The sequence below is a fragment of the Martes martes genome, assembly GCF_963455335.1.
Source record: "Martes martes genome assembly, chromosome: 1".
Classification (NCBI taxonomy): Eukaryota; Metazoa; Chordata; class Mammalia; order Carnivora; family Mustelidae; genus Martes; species Martes martes.
The window spans coordinates 6023368-6044499 of NC_137888.1; the positions used below are offsets into that span (position 1 = coordinate 6023368).

At 37.3% G+C, this 21132-nt stretch overlaps 1 protein-coding gene across 2 annotated transcripts in view; it reads left to right on the forward strand.

Annotated features, from left to right (window-relative positions):
* BRWD1 (bromodomain and WD repeat domain containing 1) overlaps window positions 1-21132 on the forward strand; it is a 118342-nt gene that overhangs the window by 74456 nt on the left and 22754 nt on the right. For both annotated transcript variants that reach the window (XM_080804295.1, XM_080804294.1), the window contains exons 25-37: window positions 62-169; window positions 2386-2510; window positions 3220-3302; window positions 7157-7268; window positions 7907-7968; window positions 8937-9092; window positions 9317-9437; window positions 10616-10741; window positions 12196-12268; window positions 13161-13199; window positions 15185-15331; window positions 15911-16063; window positions 19502-19668. In XM_080804295.1, the coding sequence (XP_080660421.1) occupies window positions 62-169; window positions 2386-2510; window positions 3220-3302; window positions 7157-7268; window positions 7907-7968; window positions 8937-9092; window positions 9317-9437; window positions 10616-10741; window positions 12196-12268; window positions 13161-13199; window positions 15185-15331; window positions 15911-16063; window positions 19502-19668 (1472 nt within the window). The remainder of the gene's footprint in view (window positions 1-61; window positions 170-2385; window positions 2511-3219; window positions 3303-7156; window positions 7269-7906; window positions 7969-8936; window positions 9093-9316; window positions 9438-10615; window positions 10742-12195; window positions 12269-13160; window positions 13200-15184; window positions 15332-15910; window positions 16064-19501; window positions 19669-21132) is intronic.

Sequence of the window (21132 nt, forward strand, 5' to 3'; positions counted from 1 at the left end):
CAGCCATAAGACAAAATATTTTACTGTTAGGTTTTAATTTTTAAATGTATGCTTTTTGCAGGTAATATATTTTCGACAGGGTCATGAAGCTTATATTGAGGCTGTCAGAAGGAGTAACATCTATGAGCTGAAGCCCAACAAGGAGCCATGGAGAAAAATGGATCTCAGGGTAAGAGGACGGTGTCATTAGGTCATGAAACAGTTAGCACATGTGTAGTTAAATATTTACAAATCCATTAAAAATAAACCAGCTAGAGGCATATTTCTTGACTATCTTTCCATTGGTTTTCTGCTTTCTGCTATCACGTTTTAAGACTTAGGATCCGGCAGGAAGACATGTTTGTCAGTGGGTGGTCTTCGTGTATTGCTGATTGGCATTCAAAACTAAGTGTGTCAGAGTCTTTCGGGAAGGCAGCTTGGCGGTATATATCATTAATTTAAGATGGATATATCAGGACACGTGTTCAAAAGAAGTGCAACTTCTCAAGAGAGGAAATACAAATTGGAAAAAAGGTTGGACCCCATGCATAGTAGACTAGATTGCTGAAAACACCATAGAATACCCCTGTACTTAACCAGTTTTATAATTTTTTTAAAAAAATAACATTTAAAGAAACTACCACATTTTAGCAAGTAACAAAGGTTTTGGTTTGTTACCAGTTATTCACATTGGTGACAGGGTCCATGAAAAAGCCCAGGCTTTCTGGAGGCTATTTTGACAATTGGAATAGAATTTGAAAAATATTTAGATGTTTTGGGGCACCTGGGTGGCTTGGCCATTAAGCATGTGCCTTCGGCTCAAGTCATGATCCCAGAATCCTGCGATCGAGTCCAGTATCGGGCTCCGGGCTCCCTGCTCCGTGGGAAACCTGCTTCTCCCTCTCACACTCCCCTTGCTTATATTCGTTATCTCACTCTCTCTCTCTCTCTCTCTCTGTTAAATAAATAAAATCTTTATATTTAGATGTTTTAATTCAGTGATTTTATTTCCAGTAATTTAGGAAACAACTGGAAATGCATGTGAATTTTTGAGCAAGGCAATTTCATTTCACTGTTTATAAAAACAAAAAATTAGAAAAAGTCCAAATATCCTATAGTGTTGAAAGAGTCGAATCATGGTACATTCACAGAATTAACTACTGTGTAGAGCCCACTGTGTAATTGAGGCTTTTAAAATATTTGTTCGATGAATGACAATTGACTTTTTATAATTTATTACTAAGGAAAAGTAGGATGTGAAATATTTGTGGTTATGATAAAGATTTACAGATGCATGTCTTAACAAAAATAAATACATCAAAAGGTCAATAGTGATTATATGTGGAATAGCATTACAGTTGATTTTTATTTTATTCTTTATCCTTTTATGTTTCTGATACTTCCAGTAACTGTTAGATGATGAGAACAGCTGTGTTAGCAAAGACAGCTGTTCTTAACTGCCCTTCAACTTAGTGGCTATCCTTCTTGAACTTGAGTTATGTTCTGATTTATGTACGTCTGTCTGACTTACTACTGAGTCTCTGAGTACAGCTGATCCTCATTATTCACAGATGGCGTATTTGTGAATTTGCCTTTTGGTGTATGTTATTTGTAACCCAAAATCAATGCTCATGATGCTTTCTGGTCACTTGCAAACATTCACAGAGTGGCAGAAGATTTGATTTGCATGACCAGCATGTTTATAGCTGAGAGTGAGCAAGGTGATGCCTTCTTATTTGAGCCCTCATCTCATAAGTAAGGGTCTTTTTCGTAGTCTGTTGAATGCAGTAGTAAAGATTGTTTACATTTTTATGCTTTTTGTTGGTGACTTGCTGTATAAAAGAGCCCGCAAGTGTAGTGCTTAAAGTGCTCTCCTGTGTTAGCACAAGAAAGTGATGATGTGCTTTATGGGGAAAAATGTGTGTTAGATAAACTTCGTTTAGATGTGAGTTATATTACTTTGGGCTGTGTGTTCAGCGCTAATGAATCAGCATACTAGATGAAGTGTCTTTATACAGAAACACACAGAACAGGATTGTGTATCTCTAAGAAGAGAACAAAGCTGGAAAGAAATTCAGATTATTCACAGCAGTTATCTTTAGATATTGAGCTGGTCAGTGACTTAATGTTTCTTCTTCCGCTTGTGGTATATTTTCTAAAGTGAGTATATTCCTTACGTTAGAAACAGTATTAAATGTCTATCCTTAAAAAGATGTGAAGCAAAATGATTGCAGCTAATGATTGATATGTCATGAAATGATAGCAAAAATGATTATAATAATGTTAAGTTGGAAGCTAAATTGTGAGTTTACTTAATGTGGCAGTATGTGGAGAATTATAGTCTTGAGGAATTGCTCTGTTTTAACCATTTTAAACACTTTTTTAAAAAAAAATATCTGTTAAAAGGATCAAGAATTGGTCAAAATAGTTGGAATACGATATGAGGTTGGGCCCCCTACACTCTGTTGCCTCAAACTTGCATTTATAGATCCTGCAACTGGAAGACTAATGGACAAATCTTTCTCTATTAGGTATGTGTTACTATTTTTTTATGGAATTATTTAAGTTTAGATTTTTCCTCTTGCTGATGAGCATGTTCTTTCCCTAGCTGTAGGGTGAATAGTAGAGCACTGTGGACAGCCTGTGAGATGAGGTTCTGGTGGATGGTAGCCCACTTGAAGTAAACATCATGTGTTAAAACAATAGTTACACGGTGGCGTGTCGTATACCTTTCTCCGTGCCACTTAAATGTGTGGAGAATTCTGGAAGGTCCTGAGTCAGTCTCATAAATGTGTGGAGAATTCTGGACTGGGGGGACATTTCTTCTGTCTTTATTTTTGAGACAATGTTAGAATAAATAATCTGTTCGGCCTGTGGTGTCTGTTAAGGTAGCCCTTAGCCACAGTGGCTCTTGAGCACTTAGAGTGTGGCAGATTTCAGTTGAGTGTGATGTTAAGTGTCGTGATAGATTTTGAAGACTTGATACAAAGAAAAAGATTATAAAAATATCTCATTACTTTGTACTTATAACATTGTGATGCAGGATTTAAGGTATGTAGGGTTAAATAAAATACACTTTTAAAATTAATTTTACTAGTTTCTTTTTACTTATTTTTAATAAAGCTAGTTGAAAAATAAAAATTACGACTGCAGCTCCCATCCTGTTTCTTTTAGACATTGTTGCTCTAAACTATAACCTCCTACTCAGGGAGTTTAACAATTTTTTATATTTCTGTTTAGATACCATGATATGCCAGATGTTATTGACTTTCTTGTATTGCGTCAATTTTATGATGAAGCAAGACAGAGGAATTGGCAGTCTTGTAAGTCCATCCTTACTGAGTTCTGTATGCCTTTAAAAAATGATCTCTCATTTTATTGGTCTATTTTTGTGGTTCTGGTGCTGCTTTTTATGGTGGATGCGAACACATAAGTTGTGGAAAGATATAAGCGACTGGAGTATATTTTGCTTAGGGCTTGGTACTTACATCTCCTTAATACCGTTTTTAGCCAAGCACCATTTCTTGTATTCGGATAGTACCTGACTTTTTGAAGGGATTATTTCTTACTCATTGACTATATGCTGGGGTTGACCTTTTCTTTCCTTTCAGACTTCGCCACACTGCATTTTCTTCTGTCTATTTAATAATTCACAAAATTATTTAATGGTATAAAACTATCAGAAAGTTGAAAAATAATGCAGATTTCAAATTGATAATATTCTGGTATATCAGAATATTTTAATCAATGTCATATCCACGCAGTCTTAGAAAGGTTGACTTGAGGAAACTGTTCCTCTAAAAAATAAATTCATAGAACAGTTTATAACTCTGAGACATTTGGCTGGACGAAAAAATAAAATTACCTTAGTGGACTATTTTTAATGGTAATGTCCGCTCAAGTAGTCAGCATTATTTTGGAACTAGAGGTAAAGGAAACTTTTCTTGAAGAAAAACATCTAGCCACACACAGAAACAACAAAAAGCAAACTTGAGTTGTCTGGAATGTGTGGGAGTTAACAAGTCCTATAGCCAAATTTGGAAGTTTCCCATCTATTATGTTTATCCAACCCTCACAATGTCTGTGTTGGAAGCTGTCCTTTCGTTCCATCAACATGTGCTTTCAAAAATTGTTTTAAACTAAGTTTTCTGTAGCTCAGCTCTAGAGATGGGTTCCTACTCACCTCTCGTAATTTAGTGGGTTTGTTTTATTTTTGTGGTTGAGAAGTGAATGTACGAGATCTTCTAATTAATTCAGTTTTGTTCCCCCATGAAATCTTCCCTGTTTTCTTGAAGTTTAAGGAGTGCTATTAAAAGAAGTTGCTTGATTTTGATTTTCCTTTTTTTTTTTTTAGATTTTATTTATTTATTTATTTGACAGAGAGAGAGAGAGACAGAGAGACAGAGAGCACAAACAGGCAGAGAGGCAGGCAGAAGCAGAGAGAGAGAAGCAGGCTCCCCACTGAGCAAGGAGCCCGATGCGGGGCTCGATCCCAGGACCCTGAGATCATGACCTGAGCCCAAGGCAGAGGCTTAACCCACTGAGCCACCCAGGTGCCCCAATTTTGATTTTCCTATATTGAAAACTTTACTCAAGTTCTACCGTACTCTTGATTCAAGTTTATCCTACTCTTGTATAGGCAAAAATAGGTCCTTTTTTTGTGTGTGTGCTGAAGGAAAAGCCAGGTTTTACCTTCAGAAAAGTGATTTTTAAAAATTTATTTATTTAAGTAATCTCTATACCAAACATGGGGCTCTAACTCATGACCTTGAGGTTAAGAGTTGTGTGTTCTTCTGACTGAGCCAGCTAGGTGCCCACAGAAAAGTGATTTCTTAAGGCTCCTTTTATTTTTTATTTTATCTATTTATTTATTTATTTTTTAAAAAGATTTTATTTATTTATTTGACAGACAGAGATCACAAGTAGGCAGAGAGGCAGGCAGAGAGAGAGAGAGGAGGAAGCAGGCTCCCCGATGAGCAGAGAGCCGGATGCGGGGCTCAATCCCAAGACCCTGGGATCAGGACCTGAGCTGAAGGCAGAGGCTTTAACCCACTGAGCCACCCAGGCACCCCCTTAAGGCTCCTTTTAATTAAAAGTGTTATCTTACACTGAAAAAAACCTTTTGTTTAAACTGAAAGTATCTTCTAGTTTTAGATAAATAACAAAAATATTATAAAGTTAATTCATTACATAATTAGATAAAAACCCAGGGTGCTACATCAGATTTTTAATATACGCCTTTCATTTAAAAAGTTAGAAGAACTTGGGGCACCTGGGTGGCTCAGTTGTTGGGTGTCTACCTTCGGCTCAGGTCATGATCCCAGGGTCCTGGGATCGAGCCCTACATCGGGCTTCCTGCTCCGCGGGAAGCCTGCTTCTCCCTCTCCCACTCCTCCTGCCTGTACTCCCTCTTTCACTGTGTCTCTGTCTATCAATTAAATAAATAAATACACACACACACACACACACACACACACACACACACACACACAAAGTTAGAACCAACCAAGATTTTTCCCTAAAGTTGAAGTTATGTTTCAGAATATTTATATAATGAAATATCAAAAGTAGAAATTTATTAATGGCAGGGAGATGGGTAGAGGGATGAAGGACTTAAGGGCTTCTAATGATGTGGAAAAATATGAAATATACATAAAAAGTCATGTTTACATGAATTTGAAAATATATTAAGAACCTCAAAACTGGTTTGAAGCTGAGCTGTCCCTGGAGCGCCTAGGTGGCTCAGTCAGTTAAGCGTCTGCCCTCGGCTCAGGTCATGATCCCGGGGTCCTGGGATCGAGTACCACATTGGGCTCTTTGCTCAGCCAGGAGCCTACTTCTCCTTCTGCCTGCTGCTTCCCTTGCTTGTACTTTCTCTCTCTTTGACAAATAAATAAAGTCTTAAAAAAAAACAAACCCTCAAAACAAGTAGATCTGATAATTGCGATATTGCTGTTGTTTTCAGTTTTACAGAATTCAGTAAGCATACTTTGTTTAGTTAATATTATTTGTGGGTATTTTATTACATGAATATTCTCTTTCTTGGGGGTGAGATGTAACTTTAATTTTGATTGCTACCATTTCCTTAAAAATTTCCTTGAAGAAAGAATTGCAGATCTACCAAGGATAGATACATGACTTTTTTTTGGTCAGTGATTTTGTTTTGAGAATGGTGGAAAACATGGGAAAGAAAGGTGGGGTTATTACAGCGGTCTGTGTTTCTTTTGTAATATATGTGAAGTAGCTCACATACAGCATGTTCCTCTAGACGCATTCTTAGAATACATTCCCAGAATGACTGAAGTTAGTTGGAGCACTCTCTACAGTTACTTGGGTTTGTAGTGAAGTCCTCCTAATACCTACTTGCCTGTTTTTATTTACCCTGCCAAGATAAAGGAATATTTGGGTGTTTAATTATTTCTTCTTCTTCTTTTTTTTTTTTTTTTTTTAAAGAGAGGGAGTTAGGAGGGGCTGAGGGAGAGGGAGAGAGAATCCTAAGCAAGCTCCATGCCTGAGGTGAGGCTCGATCTCATGACCCTGAGATCATAATCTGAGCTGAAACGAAGAGTCAGATGCTCAGCTGACTGAGCCACCCAGGCTCCTAATTTTTAAAATAATCGATATGTAAGCATTTCCAAGGGTGCATCTAGAACTCATTCTTATTGTGAAGCCATAACAATTAAAACAGTTTTATGTGGCATTATTTATATAGGAACAACTTTGGAACAGTCATGGATTAAATTCACGTCATACTTTTATAATCTGTTTTATTCTTTAAGAAATATATATTTCAGAGCTGTATGTATTTAATATACTTATTAAACAAGTACTTATTGATAGTACATGTTGTTACAAACGATTTTTGAGTTTTATTAAACTTGGTTTTTGGTTTCTTGTAGTAAAATGTCATGGAACTTATTTGGGGGTGGGTGTTTGGATCCACCAAACAACAGCATCTAGTCATAATATTTAGTCTGTTACACGGTTTGGTTATAGCATTCAGTAAATTGCCCACTGTAACATTGTATCTTTTTTACATTGACTTTATTGCTGAAAATTGGGGAAAGGTGGCTAATTTTAAAATCAAGAAATAATTTTTACCTGTATCATTTTATTTTATAAATTAAAAATGTTAATCTTGGCAAATTGGTGTCTCAGACTCAGTCTTCTCTTACAGGTGACAGGTTCCGATCCATCATTGATGATGCTTGGTGGTTTGGGACAGTGCTAAGTCAAGAGCCGTATCAGCCACAGTACCCTGATAGTCATTTCCAGTGCTACATCGTTAGGTCTGTATGCAGTTGAACATTAATCCTCCACTGGTGGGTGGTTTTATGAAGAACTATTAGGTTCAGGTTAAAGACGATTTAGTCTTCAACTAAAGACACGATTTAGTCTTTCATTGAGTCCTGTCTGTCTCCCCTGTGCGATATCTCTAGGATGCCCTTGCTGCTTCCTGTTCACCAATACCCCCTGGAGGCAGGCTCTGCTTGCTTCCCTTGGGACTGTTTCTATAGCTGCCTGGTATTTCCTCAGCGTAATACTGCAGGATTCTTGTTTAGGAGCACACATTACATCATTTCCCTTGTTTACGGAAGTCTGTGCTGCTTTTCCATTGACTGGAATAAAGTCCCATTCTGAAGTGTGCATTCAAGGCTCCATGGTGTCTTTGAGTATTTTTTCCTCACACCTACAGTGTGTACAAGCCACACAGGATTTCTGGCTTTGTCTTTGAACCTGGCGTACTTTTTTATACTTTTTCTTATAATATATCTTCCTAAAAAATCTTAACTATTAATATTTAAACTTTTATTGCTACAACGAGGTTTTCATATTTTCTTTCTCTTTACTTTTGTAATGGATACCTAGTTATTAGCCACAAGTCATTTTTATGAGAGGCTAACTGGACTTTTTGTTTTTTTAACAGGTGGGACAACACTGAAATTGAAAAACTTAGCCCATGGGATATGGAACCAATTCCTGATAATGGTATATAATTTTTATGATGAAAATATTTTACCTGTGTTTTCAGTTTGAGAAACGTTTTTAAATTATTATGGTAACTGTGAGGTTTACTAAAACTCAAGAGAATTAATGCATGTCTGGCTCTTTTTTTTTTTTTTTTTTAAAGATTTTATTTATTTGGGACACCTGGGTGGCTCAGTGGGTTAAAGCCTCTGCCTTCGGCTCAGGTCATGATCCCAGGGTCCTGGGATTGAGCCCCGCTATCGGACTCTCTGCTCAGCAGGGAGTCTGCTTCCTCCTCCCTCCCTCCCTCTCTCTCTCTCTCTCTCTCTCTCTCTCTGCCTACTCGTAATCTCTGTCTGTCAAATAAATAAATAAATAAATAAATCTTTTTTAAAAAAAAAAGATTTATTTATTTATTTGACAGAGAACAAGAGAGGGAACACAAGCAGGGGGAGTGGGCGAGGGAAAAGCAGGCTTCCCGCGGAGCAGGGAGCCTGGTGGGACTTGATCCCAGGACCCTGGGATCATGACTTGAACTCAAGGCAGACACTTAACCGACTGAGCCACCCAGGCGCCCCTGGCTCATTAATTCTCATCATAGGCTTCCAGCTTGATGCTGAGTGCATCTTAGTAGCCCCACGATCATTTCTCATATAATCCTGGCTAGTTATTTTGCAGAATTTCCCTCAGTGTAGGCTTGATTCATATTTACTCATCATCCAGGGTTTGCATTTGTGGCACTAGTGTTAGAGAAGTGATATGTGGTCCTCTGTGAGTCCTGTCAGGAGGCATATGGTATCCATTTGTTTTACTACTGAAGATGTTAACCTTCATCTTGTGATTTAGGTGGTGTCTGCCGGGTTTCTCCACTGTAAAGCAGCTACGTTTTCCTTTGTTATGTCTTGTTTATGAGTTTTGACAACTTAAATATAGTATATATTTGTTTGGTTGATTATTTTTCTTTTTGTTCTTTTTAATGGGATTCGTAGTTGATCCACCTGAAGAATTAGGAGCTAGTATTTCTGTCACTTCAGATGAGCTAGAGAAATTGCTCTACAAACCACAAGATGGTGAATGGGGTCAGAAATCAAGAGATGAAGAGTGTGAACGAATTATTAGTGGCATCGATCAACTTTTGAATCTTGGTAAGTTTTCTAGTGTGAAGTTTCATGTTCAAGTTTTCCTTTCCACAAAAGTATTTAAAAATAGTAACAAGCCGTGGTTGTGTTCTTCCCTACAATTTCTGTTTGCTACCTTTTGGTTGGGCCTGCAGTGTTAAACGTAGCTCTATTTTTAATCATTTGTAGGGAAGTAACCTCTTAAAAGTAACGAATTTATTGATGAAGGTTTCTTCTGTCTGCCTCCACAGACATAGCGGCAGCTTTTGCAGGTCCAGTCGATCTGTGTACATACCCCAAGTACTGTACTGTAGTAGCTTATCCAACCGATCTTTACACCATTCGGATGAGACTCGTTAATCGATTTTACAGGTCGGTAGAAACCTCCTTTAAAAATAATCTGAAAGGGTCTTTGGTCATCCTGACCAGAGTGAATGGTGGTGAAGTGGGAGCTGATCAACATTTACTTTCTGTTTCATTCTCTTCTTTCGTTATGGTAATTTGTGGTCTTATGTGTAAGACACTGTTTGATATTCAGATGACAAATACCATGTTTCACTCCTCAATCTTTTGTAGTCTGTTTTTCTTATGAATTATGTTAACTAGTTAGACATCCTTATTTGTTTTTATTTGCATGTTAACATTCCTGTTTAGCAGCTCAATTTATTTATTTATTTATTTTAAGAGTTCATTTTTTTAAATTTAATTTCTTTCAGTGTACCAGAATTCATTGTTTATGCACCACACCCAGTGCTCCATGCAATACATGCCCTCCATAATACCCACCACCAGGCTCCCCCAACCTTCCACCCTCCGCCCCTTCAAAACCCTCAGATTGTTTTTCAGAGTCCATAGTCTCTCATGGTTCATCTCCTCCTCCAATTTCCCTCAACTCCCTTCTCCTCTCCATCTCCCCATGTCCTCCGTGGTATTTCTTATTAGCAGCTCAATTTAAAGATAAAATTTAACTTGGTTAAAGATTAGCCTTTGAAAGATAAATTCCCCAGAGTCACCAGCTTTTTATATTTGGCTTCTAGAGCACTGATAATAAAATTTCCTGGTCTCGGTGATATATTTTTTATGTAATTTATGGTATTTTTTATAATTCATCTACTTCAAGAAATTACCAGTACAAAAAACTGGCTTCTTAACATCATTTGTATAGCCAAACCTGGGAATGTGCTTTTGTTCAGAAACTGCTTTGCATGGTTACTCTCATAGGATTAATGGTATTTAAAACATTTTCTTTGAGTCTCAGTAGCTTCAGTTGTATCTCTAGACAAGGTGAAAGGGAGGGTTGCTCTTTTTTTTTTTCTGGATGTGATTAAGTGAACTGTTAAGATTTTTGGTCTTTACATGTATTCTCTGCGGTTTAGCTTCCGGTATAATTGCTTGTGACTGTGATCAGGTTGATAGCATTAGGAGGTTATTATTCGTTGTAACTTTAGCATTTGGATTTAATATATAAATATATGCTGGCTTAATTTTTTTTTCTTGGTTTCTGTCTTTTCATTTGCTGTGTCCTAAATTGCCTACTTTTTGTTTTGAAGGAGGCTATCTGCACTAGTTTGGGAAGTCAGATACATAGAACACAATGCCAGGACATTTAATGAACCTGAGAGTGTAATTGCAAGATCAGCTAAGAAGATAACTGACCAACTTTTAAAATTTATAAAGTAAGTTACCTCCTATCAGAGATGTGGGAAAATGTCTTCTCATGTTGTACCTCTTGCAACCAGCCAGTTCATAATTTCTGCTCTCTGAATTATACCCTTTTAATGTGCTACATTCAGTGACACTTCTTTACATATATATTGTGAACGTAATTTCAGTAAAGGCATGAGAAATTGAACAAATTTTCTGCTTTTTAAAACTGAACTAATTTTATAGAGAGTTGCCCCATGGATACCCTTTGCCCGGTGTTAACATTTTTTGGTTAACATTAGGTTAACATTTTTTGTACCTGTGATGTCCTCGTGAAACAATAAGAAATGGTCCTTGGTGTAATGACTGCAGTCCAGAATGCCTGTGAATTTCCTTAGTTCTTACACCACTAGCCTTGCTCTGTCTTAGGACCCAGTCCAGACCCCCATGGCTTTCATGTGTATGATGTCACTGTGTCCTTTCCCTCTGTTGCCTGGCCTTCCCCTTCTTTCCTGACCTCATCATTTTTTCTCACCTCTTATTTTGTGGAGAGTATTGAGTTTGGGTTTGAGAGATGTGTTGTCATGACTAGATTGGTTTTTATCTCTCTGGGACTGTATCACATGAGCGTGTTTGTGTGTGACTTTGCACACGCTTGCTTGCACTGAGAGAGAAGTTTGGAAAAGTAGGATGGAAACTGACTTGGAAGGTGGGTCTGAGTTTTCATCTGTTCGAGTGAACATTCTTTGTTACTTTGGACAGATTACTCAGCCTGTTTCCTTCAAAATTAATGAGTTTTGCTCTATGATCTTAATGCCTTTTTCTACCATAGCCGTATGAATTGTTGGAAAGAATTACGTATTGGAGAACATGGTTGATAAACTGTGCCATCATTTGTACCATCAGGCTACACCCTGGCAAATTACTGGTTCTAGTCTAGCTCACTTTGCTGGGTTGACTCTACCTCTTGCCCAGACGATTTGGACTTACTAACACTTCTCCAGAACTTTCATTTTTTTCTGCTTCGGAAAATCACATACCCATTTTCATCTTCCTTGTGCTTGGATGTTCCTACTTTCACATTCTTTCTTCTGTGTGTGAAAATATAATTTGCTTTGATTCCTACTTTTACCCCTCTGTTTTTTCTCAATCAACCATGTTGTTGGTACTCGTATGAGTATTACTAGTGATGATGTATAGGAAAACTCACCTGGACGTTCATCCAATTGAGCTCATGTTGTATTATTTCTGGATTACCAGCTTAATTTTTATACAGACATAGCTGGGGGGAAAAGCTTGCTTTTAATATTCTAAGATGGTATGTTTTTCCCACAGAGGATAGATTAAAAAGCCCTGATATTCCTCTGGTTGAAATTAGGCATGCATACTTGGGGAACTATTTATATCTTAACCTACAGTTTGAATTTTTGACAACAGTGATAACTATATCTGCATACTCTTAAAAACATGAAAAATTGTTTTTTAGGAATCAAGACTGTACAAATATCTCAGAACTTTCTAACACTTCTGAAAATGATGAGCAAAATGCTGAGGATTTGGTATGAAGTTTGTCAATTTTATAATGATTTTTGTTAATTTCAAATGGTAACTTAAAAATATTGAGTGAAGTAGAAAATATCAATTCTCATTATATTCCAGTGAACTATGAAAACTATTTTGGTAAAAATATATTTCTTAATTATCTAGATGGTTCAGTGAGGTAATTTTTAGTTTTAACCAGTAATTGATACCACATAAGCAAAGTATATCTATATGAATAACATAGCTATGGAGTATGTTCTCTACTTTTGCTGAAACCAATATCTGAGAGTTGGATTTAATTCTAAGTAAAAATTCATGAACTTTCCTGTGCTCACAGTACCCACAGGTTCTTCACTCAAGATGGTATTGAAGTTTAAGGCAGATGTCAGTGGTGTTAAATATTTCAGTCTATACAGAGTCGGGCAGGAAGTTGCAGAAATTGTAGGAAGGATATTCTTTAAAAACACCACCCATGTCAGTGAAATGTCAAATTCTACACAAGCCCTTATTGTAATTCACTGATTTTCATGCTGATTTATCTTGGAATAAAAATGGGTATACAGATACTGATTTAGAGAGTAAGAAAATGTGTAGAGTAGGAAATTCAGGAAATGTAGGAGATGGTTTCTAGGGTTTTATGGATAGAAGTAAAACATTTAAAGTTGCTTATGCAAGTTCTATTTAGGTCATGCACAGAGCAACTTTTTATAGCTCTTTTGGAATTATTGCATGTTCTTAGGGGATGTAAGGGATTATTAAGAATGGTTGGTTGGTTGGAGTCTGGGTGCCACAAAGGTCATCTGATATGGTCTGCCTTTTGAGATTTTTGTAAACAAGGTATATGCTTTTAGATTATTCTATTTCAGATGAGAATATTAACACTTAAGCTGCTCTGATTTTTATTCCTAGGATGATAGTGATCTTCCTAAAACATCTTCTGGAAGGAGAGTAAGTTAATCTGTCTGTTTGACTTTTGTTTACTTATTCTGTGTTTTAAAATCAGTCTAAGGGGGTGTTTGGGTGGTGTGGTTGGTTAAGCATCTGACTCTTGATTTAGTACCAGGTCATGATCTCAGGGTCATGAGATTGAGCCCTGAGTAGGGCTCTGTGCTGAGCCGTGGCACCTGCTTTTAAGATCCTTTCTCTATCGCCGCATCCTACCCCGACCCTGCGAGCATGCACATGCTCTCTCTCTCAAAAAAATGCTTAACATTTTAAGTGTTACCCAGATGCATGCTGCTTAAATCTAAGCTTTTTATTATAGTAATTTACCTAATATGCTTGCCCCGAATAACATTGAAAAAGTTAAACTCGAATTATTGTCATTTTCATATAATTTCATTTTTAAACAGACTCCTAAGTGTTTAGTATCTCTTTAGTATTTGCTTGCTATGACTGCTATAGCAAATTACAAATCTAGTGGCTTAAACAATTAAAAACAAAATAGTGTTGGGGCACCTGAGTGGTTCAGTTAAGCATCTGCCTTTGGCTCAGTTCATGATCCTGGTACCCTGGGATTGAGCCCCACATTGAGCTCCCTGCTCAGTGGGGAGCCTGTTTCTCTCTCTCTCCCTCTGCCTGCCGCTCCCCCTGCTTGTGCTCTCTCTCTCCATTAAATAAATAAAATAAAAAAAAGAGAAGAAAAGAAAAATGGTCTTGTACTTATGTAGATCAGCAGTTGGACATGGGTCTCAGTGAGCTAAAATCAGCGTGTCATTGCTGTGTTCCTTTCTGGAAGCACTAGGGTTAGAATCCCTTTCCTTGCATTTTCCCACCTTCTAGAGCTTCTTATCACCTCTTTTATCTTTATGCCAGCAGCTTGAAGTCTCTGGCTTCTGACTCTTCTGCCTCCCCTTTTTAAAAAAAAAAAAAAAAAAAAGATTTATTTATTTATTTTAGAGCCTGAGTGGGAGGGGCCAGAGAGGGAGAATCCCAAGCAAACTCTGCGCTGTGTGCAGAGTCCAGCACAGGGCTGAGTCTCATGACCCTGAGATCATGACCTGAGCCGAAACTAAGAGTCAGATGCTTAACTGACTGAACCACCCAGGCACCCCTCATCTGCCTCACTCTTAAAAGGACCATTGTGGGGGCGCCTGGGTGGCTCAGTGGGTTAAAGCCTCTGCCTTCGGCTCGGGTCATGGTCCCAGGGTCCTGGGATCGAGCCCCGCATCGGGCTCTCTGCTCCGTGGAGAGCCTGCTTTCTCCTCTCTCTCTGCCTGCCTCTCTGCCTACTTGTGATCTCTGTCTGTCAAATAAATAAATAAAATCTTTAAAAAAAAAAAAAAAAGGACCTTTGTGATTACATTGGGTCCATCCTGATAATCCAGGACAGTCTTCCCATGTCAAGATCCATGCCATTAGTCAAGTCTGATATGTAAAGTGACAGTCGTGAGTTCTTGGATTAGGGTATGGGCATCTTTGGGGCCATTATTTAGCCTACCAGGTTATTCCAGGTGATGCTTCATATTCTGTGAAAATATTCTCTATACTTGGGAGATAAGTGGTGGGATGAACAATATTTTCAGAGTGATGGATGTTCTTGGGTTTTTACAGAAAAGTGGGTTTCTTCCACGTAGGTAGAAAATTAGAGTAGCCACAATGTGGGGCGCCTGGGTGGCTCAGTGGGTTAAGCCTCTGCCTTCAGCTCAGGTCATGATCATAAGGTCCTGGGATTGAGCCCTGTATCAGGCTCTCTGCTCAGCAGGGAGCCTGCTTTCCCCCCTTTCTCTCTGCCTGCTTTTCTGCCTACTTGTGATCTCTCTGTCAAACAAATAAATAAAATCTTCAAAAAAAGAAAAGGAAAAAAAAAAGAGTAGCCACGTTATTACAGTACAGAGACAGCTCACTTGCATTTTTACCACCATACTATGTCATACCACACTGTTACATTTCCAAGACTGAAAACACTTCTAATACTATAAATGTGTTTTTAGGTCCGTGATTGGAAAAAAAGGAGCATCAAAGCGACCAACTATGTTGAAAGTAACTGGAAGAAACAGTGTAAGGAACTAGTGAACTTAATTTTTCAGTGTGAAGATTCTGAACCATTTAGACAACCTGTTGATTTGGTTGAATATCCAGTAAGTTGTCAATGTTGAATGTTTGGGCCTTTTCTTGTTTTGTATAGAGATTGGGGTGAAGGTATTTAAAGTAAACTTTAATGAGTAAGATGTCTTAGCTTCGTGTTAACTTTGTCTCTTACCACTGAATGGAAGAGTTGTATTACATAGTTTTTCTCGACTCTGTAGACACCCTTGTAACTTGGGCTGAGACCTAGCTAATCACTGCTACATCATAATGGGAAGATCCTACATGGGGCCAGCCCCAGGAAAACTGTAACTTGGATAAAAGCATCTATATTCATTTCTCCAATACGGGAGTGGGAAATGACCTTTTAAAAAAAAGTAAACAAATTTACTGTAGGAAGCTTGGAAATTACATGAGAGTGTAAAGAAGGAAAAAAAATCATTCCACATTCTACCAAGTATATCATTTTGGTATATTCCTTATTTTGTCTTACTATCTGAGTTTCTTTAAAGTTATGATGATGATTCTTAAGGTGTCCTTCTGACCTTTTGAATATTTTAGAGATCTGTTGCACTTGGATTTCTACAAGTAGATATCGAATCTTTGAACTAATTATTGTTTTTAAAACCTAGGACTACCGAGATATTATAGATACTCCAATGGATTTTGGAACAGTAAGGGAAACTTTAGAAGCAGGAAATTATGACAGCCCTTTGGAATTTTGCAAAGACATCCGGTTGATATTTAGCAATGCAAAAGCGTATACACCAAACAAAAGATCAAAGGTAATTTTAAAAGTGGTCGTCAGAGAAAAAAATGCGTAATCTATGTTGATGGTCATTTTCCACTTGCTGGTAAATCAATGTTGGAATGTTGCAGATACGTGGGAAGAGAGACAACCACTGGTAAGAATAGCGCTCTGCTGCTGCCTGAATGTCTGTGTTGGTACCTTCAGCAATTCGTGTTTACCTGAAGTCGTATAAGCAAATAGGAACTGGGGGGAGTGAGGCTGCCAGTGAGATTGGTACCTAGAACGAGAAAAACCTGTGTTTCATACATGGAGGAATCTTGAAAAGTGGATTAGAAATTTACTGAGAGAGGCTGGGAGAATATTACAAGCGAGTGAAGAACGATCTGAAGTGGGGGTGGGACTACTGACGCCACACCGGTATTTTGGATGCAGAGAGGAGGCACATGAGCTCTCTTAGTCTGTATTTATTTATTAGAATGCTAATAGAGAGGACGTCCCTGAAGTATTATTAAAATGTTACACATTGGATACATTGGATACACATTGGGTAACTTTTCAAAATTTGTTGAAGCATAATAGATGTACAAAAGGGAGGGTACATATACTCTCAGCAAATTTTCACAAATACCACAAACCCTTGTAGCCAGTGTATGTTGGGTAATTAAAAAAAACAATGATTTGAGAAGATCTTAAACTAAAGCACTTGCTTATTAATATTGTAGCATCTTATCTATGATCAGCGATTATCACTGCTAATTAACCATTTTGCCTTAAATTCACTTTCTCTTCTTCATTAATTATCATCAGACTCTCCTGTTTTATTAATTCTTAATCAGAGAACTCTTTCCTTGCATTCAGTGTGCAAATTTAACATTGATTTAACATTGGTTTTTAAACATCACTTTAATGTCAAGTCTGACTTTTTCCCAAGCTTGTGTTACTGTCCGTATTCATCATTAGTGAGACACTTTCTTTCCAGAGAAAAAATAAATCTCATTCATGCTTCTTTCCCCCTTTTATTTATTTATTTATTTATTTTTAAAAGATTTTATTTATTTATTTGAGAGACAGACAGAGAGAACATGAGTGAGGAGAAGGTCAGAGAGAGAAGTGGACTCCCTGTGGAGCTGGGAGCCCGATGTGGGACTCAATTCCGGGACTCCAGGATCATGACCTGAGGTGAAGGCAGTCGCTCAACCAACTGAGCCACCCAGGCGTCCCTTCTTTCCCCCTTTAATTAAAAATCTATATTTGAAGATACATCATACATCTCACCCATTTAAAGTGTACAATTTATTGCATTTTTTTGTATTATGTTACCAGAATTTCAAAGTTGTGGTTATACATATGTAACTAACTTTATTGTTTTAACCACTTTTAAGGGTACAGTTCATTGGCATTATATTCAGTGTTGCTTAACCATCACTACTATTTCCAAAACTCTTTGGTCAACGCAAACAGAAGCCCTAATCGCCAAGCAGTACCCTGCAAACTCCGCACTCTCTCCCTCTCTCAGCGCTTGGTAGTAATGTCTCCTGTCTTTTGTCGCAATGCATCTACCTATTCTAGATGTTTCATGTATGTGGAGTCACACAGCATTTGTTTTTTGTGTCAGGTTTCTTTCATTCAGCAGGACATCTGAAGTTCATCTGTGTTGTATCCCATATGAGAATTTTCCTTTTTATGCCTGAATAAATATTAAAAACCCCACCGTATGGGTATATGACATTTTGTTTATCTGTTCACTTCCTGCTGGGCAGTTTCTGCTTTTTGGCTATTAGAAGGAATGTTGCCATGAATATGGATCATGTCATCTGCAAAGAGCGATAGTTTCAGTTCTAGCTTTACAATCCGAATGATCTTTATTTTCTCTTTTTATCTAATTATTCTGACTAGAATTTAAAGTGCAGTGGTGAAAGCCCGCAGTGTTGTCTCATTGCTCATTTTGGGGAATGATTTTCCGTCTTTCACCATTGTGTATGATGGTAACTGTGGTTTTTTTCATACATGCCCTCTTTTCATTTTGGGGAGCTAATAATTTTAGTATCCATTTTTGATAAATATTTGTGTTCAGTGCAAATGTATCACAGGTTTACATAAAACCTAATGAGAAGACAGGTAAGAGGAAAGTAATGATTCTTAAGACAATCGGGTTTTGAACTTAATACAATTAAGAAAAAAAAAATCACTTGTTGAAACTGGACTTAACACTAGAATTCAGATTTGAAGGAAAAGAATAAATTCAAGTTATACAAAATACTGGAAATAATAGTTTCAAACATGAAGTGGGATTTTGAATTTCACATATATTATGCATATGTATAGGCATATGTATATGTACATATATATTCAAATATATTTTAAATATATATGTTTAAATATAAATATATTTTAAATGTATGTTTAAAAGCATATGTGTTCATATATGTTTAAAAGCGTATAGGAAATTGATGTACCCACACACTTTTTTTTTTAAAGATTCTATAATGTTAGCCTCTCCACCTTTCTGCCAAGTGCATCCGAGTTACTGATACACAGCTTTTGAACATTAGACTTTTTTGCTTATTTTCCAAGAATGATTGTGAATGAGTTGAGTTGAGAGTACTTCCTGTAAACACATAGTTGTACCAGAGTTATTTATAGTAGCACTTAACATCACACTGCAAAATTCTATGAAAGATTTGATACTGTTTAAATGTAAAAACTGTTAGAATACAGTCTTTCACATTAAAGTTCTAGGGTGTGTTTTCTTCACCCGGAGAAAGATAGCCTTCGGCTGTAATTTATGTTTAGATCTAGGTGGCATCAAAGGCAGTCACCTTGCAAGTTGGAGATGAGGGTGAAAGTGCCTTTATTTCCTCATCCCAAGGAGACACTGCCTTTTTTTTTTTTTTTTTTTAAGATTTTATTTATCTATTTATTTGTCAGAGAGGGAGAGAGAGAGAGAGCACACAAGCATGCAGAGGGGCAGGCTCCCTGCTGAGCAAGGAGCCCGATGTGGGACTCGATCCCAGGACTCTGGGATCATGACCCGAGTCGAAGGCAGCGCTTAACCCACTGAGCCACGCAGGTGTCCCGGAGACACTGCTCTTTTGCTGTCTAAATAGCAATCCTAAAACCCACCGACTTCACATCTAACTTTGGGAGAAGGGGACTTTTTTTTTTGGATTTGTACGTGTAAATGGGAAAATGGGAAGAGCCAAATGAGAACCACTGACATGTAGACGGCAGTCCTAGATTACAGAGAATTGCCTGATTTAAAATGTCTTTCTTTTTGTCTGAGAGGTGTATGTTTGATGGTGCCTGTTTCTTGTTGTGTCTCTGAAGGAAGGGGGGCAGTGGGTAAAGAAACACATGTTTTCTAGAACAGTGATAGAACAGATTGCAAGTAGCCTATGTGTTACACATTTTTTTCATGAAAGTATTTTGAAAGGTATGTTGTAGTTCTAGTTTTACTTTCATATCCTTGCAGATTTACAGTATGACCTTGAGATTGTCTGCCTTATTTGAAGAAAAAATGAAGAAAATCTCCTCTGATTTTAAAATTGGTCAAAAGTTCAATGAAAAACTTCGAAGAAGCCAGAGGTTCAAGAGACGGCAAAATTGTAACCGTGTCAATCAGGCTAACAAAAGTATCAGGTGAATTGGTTATTGCAGGCTTTGTGTGTAATTAGAGAAATTTGTGGTTGTGATGCTTCTTTAATTTTATTATGCTAAAATGGTTAGGAGTATAGTCAGAAAGATTTGTTTTTTATGACTTGAAAGCACTGCATGTATACAGCTACTATAGAATTTGTAAGTAGGTTAATTTTAAAGCATTTAATGAAAACTGCAGATTTTAAAAATCTTAGGATTAAAGTATTATTTATTACATAAGAACCTTTTTCTTTTAATGCAGAGTTAAGTGATTACTTTGTGTGATCCTTGAGCATTTGATTGTATAAGGGAAATATCAATGAAACTTTATGCACCCTATTTTTTTCCGAGGATTAGTTGTAAAGAAATAAAAAAATTTATATTTTACTATATTTATTTTATTTTTATTTTTATTTTATTTTTTATTATTTATTTTATTATTTTTATTATTTATTTTTATTATAATAAATTATTTTTTCTCTGTCAGGAATTTAATACTATGTTCTGTCGTCTTTGACCGTGTAGCTTACATTAATACCAGATTTCCAGATTCTTTGAAAGTGTTGCAGTGTGAAAATGGAGTAATTCAGTGTTTAGTGTGTATCCAGGCGTCTTTGGAATATGCACTGAGGGAATGGCGGATGTCTTCCTGCGAGTTCAGGGCCGGCACTCTGCATCTCAGTTCAGAACTGTCTCCTTCAGATTCATACCGTTCTCTTAAGAAGGGTGTTCTAGTTTAGCTCCCTCCCTCCTTTTTTTGTGCTGTTATTGTCAAATTACATCCTTATATGTTATGGCTTATCTAGTTTTCTTTAAAATTGCTTAAGAAAAGAAAAAAAAATCATTGATACTGTTAATTATATTTACCTATGTGATTACCTTTCCCAGTAGTTTTTATTTTTTTTGCGTGGAGTGAGTACCCTCTGGTGTCCTTTTCTTTTCAGTCTGATGTCCTTTAGTGTGTCTTTCTAAGGTGGGTGTGCTAGCAGTTCATTCTGACCGGTTTTTGTTTGAGACTAGTTTTGCTGGATATAGAATTCCTAGTTGACAGTGCTTGTTCCCCGCCACCCCCACTGACCTCTGTTGTTTCCCAGGAGAAGTCAGCTCTAATCACGTTACTGACGTTCCCTCCCTCGTACATACAGAATAGGTTTTCTCTTGCTGCTTTCAAAATTCTGTCTTCATTTTGCACCCTTCTCTGGTGTTTGTAGGAATTTTTCCAGCTTTCTAGAGGAATGTTTTTCATCAAATCTGGTGGTTTCTAAGCCATTACTCAAATATTTCCTGCCTTTTCCCTCTCATTTGGGGACTCCTGCTGTACATATGTGGATATGACGGATGGTGTCCCACAGGCCTCTGAGGTTCTCTTTATTTTTCCTTCTCTTCCTGTTCTTCAGGTGGGATAACACGCACCTATCAAGGTCTCCGATTCCTGTACCAGCTCACATATGCGGCTGAGCCTGTCTT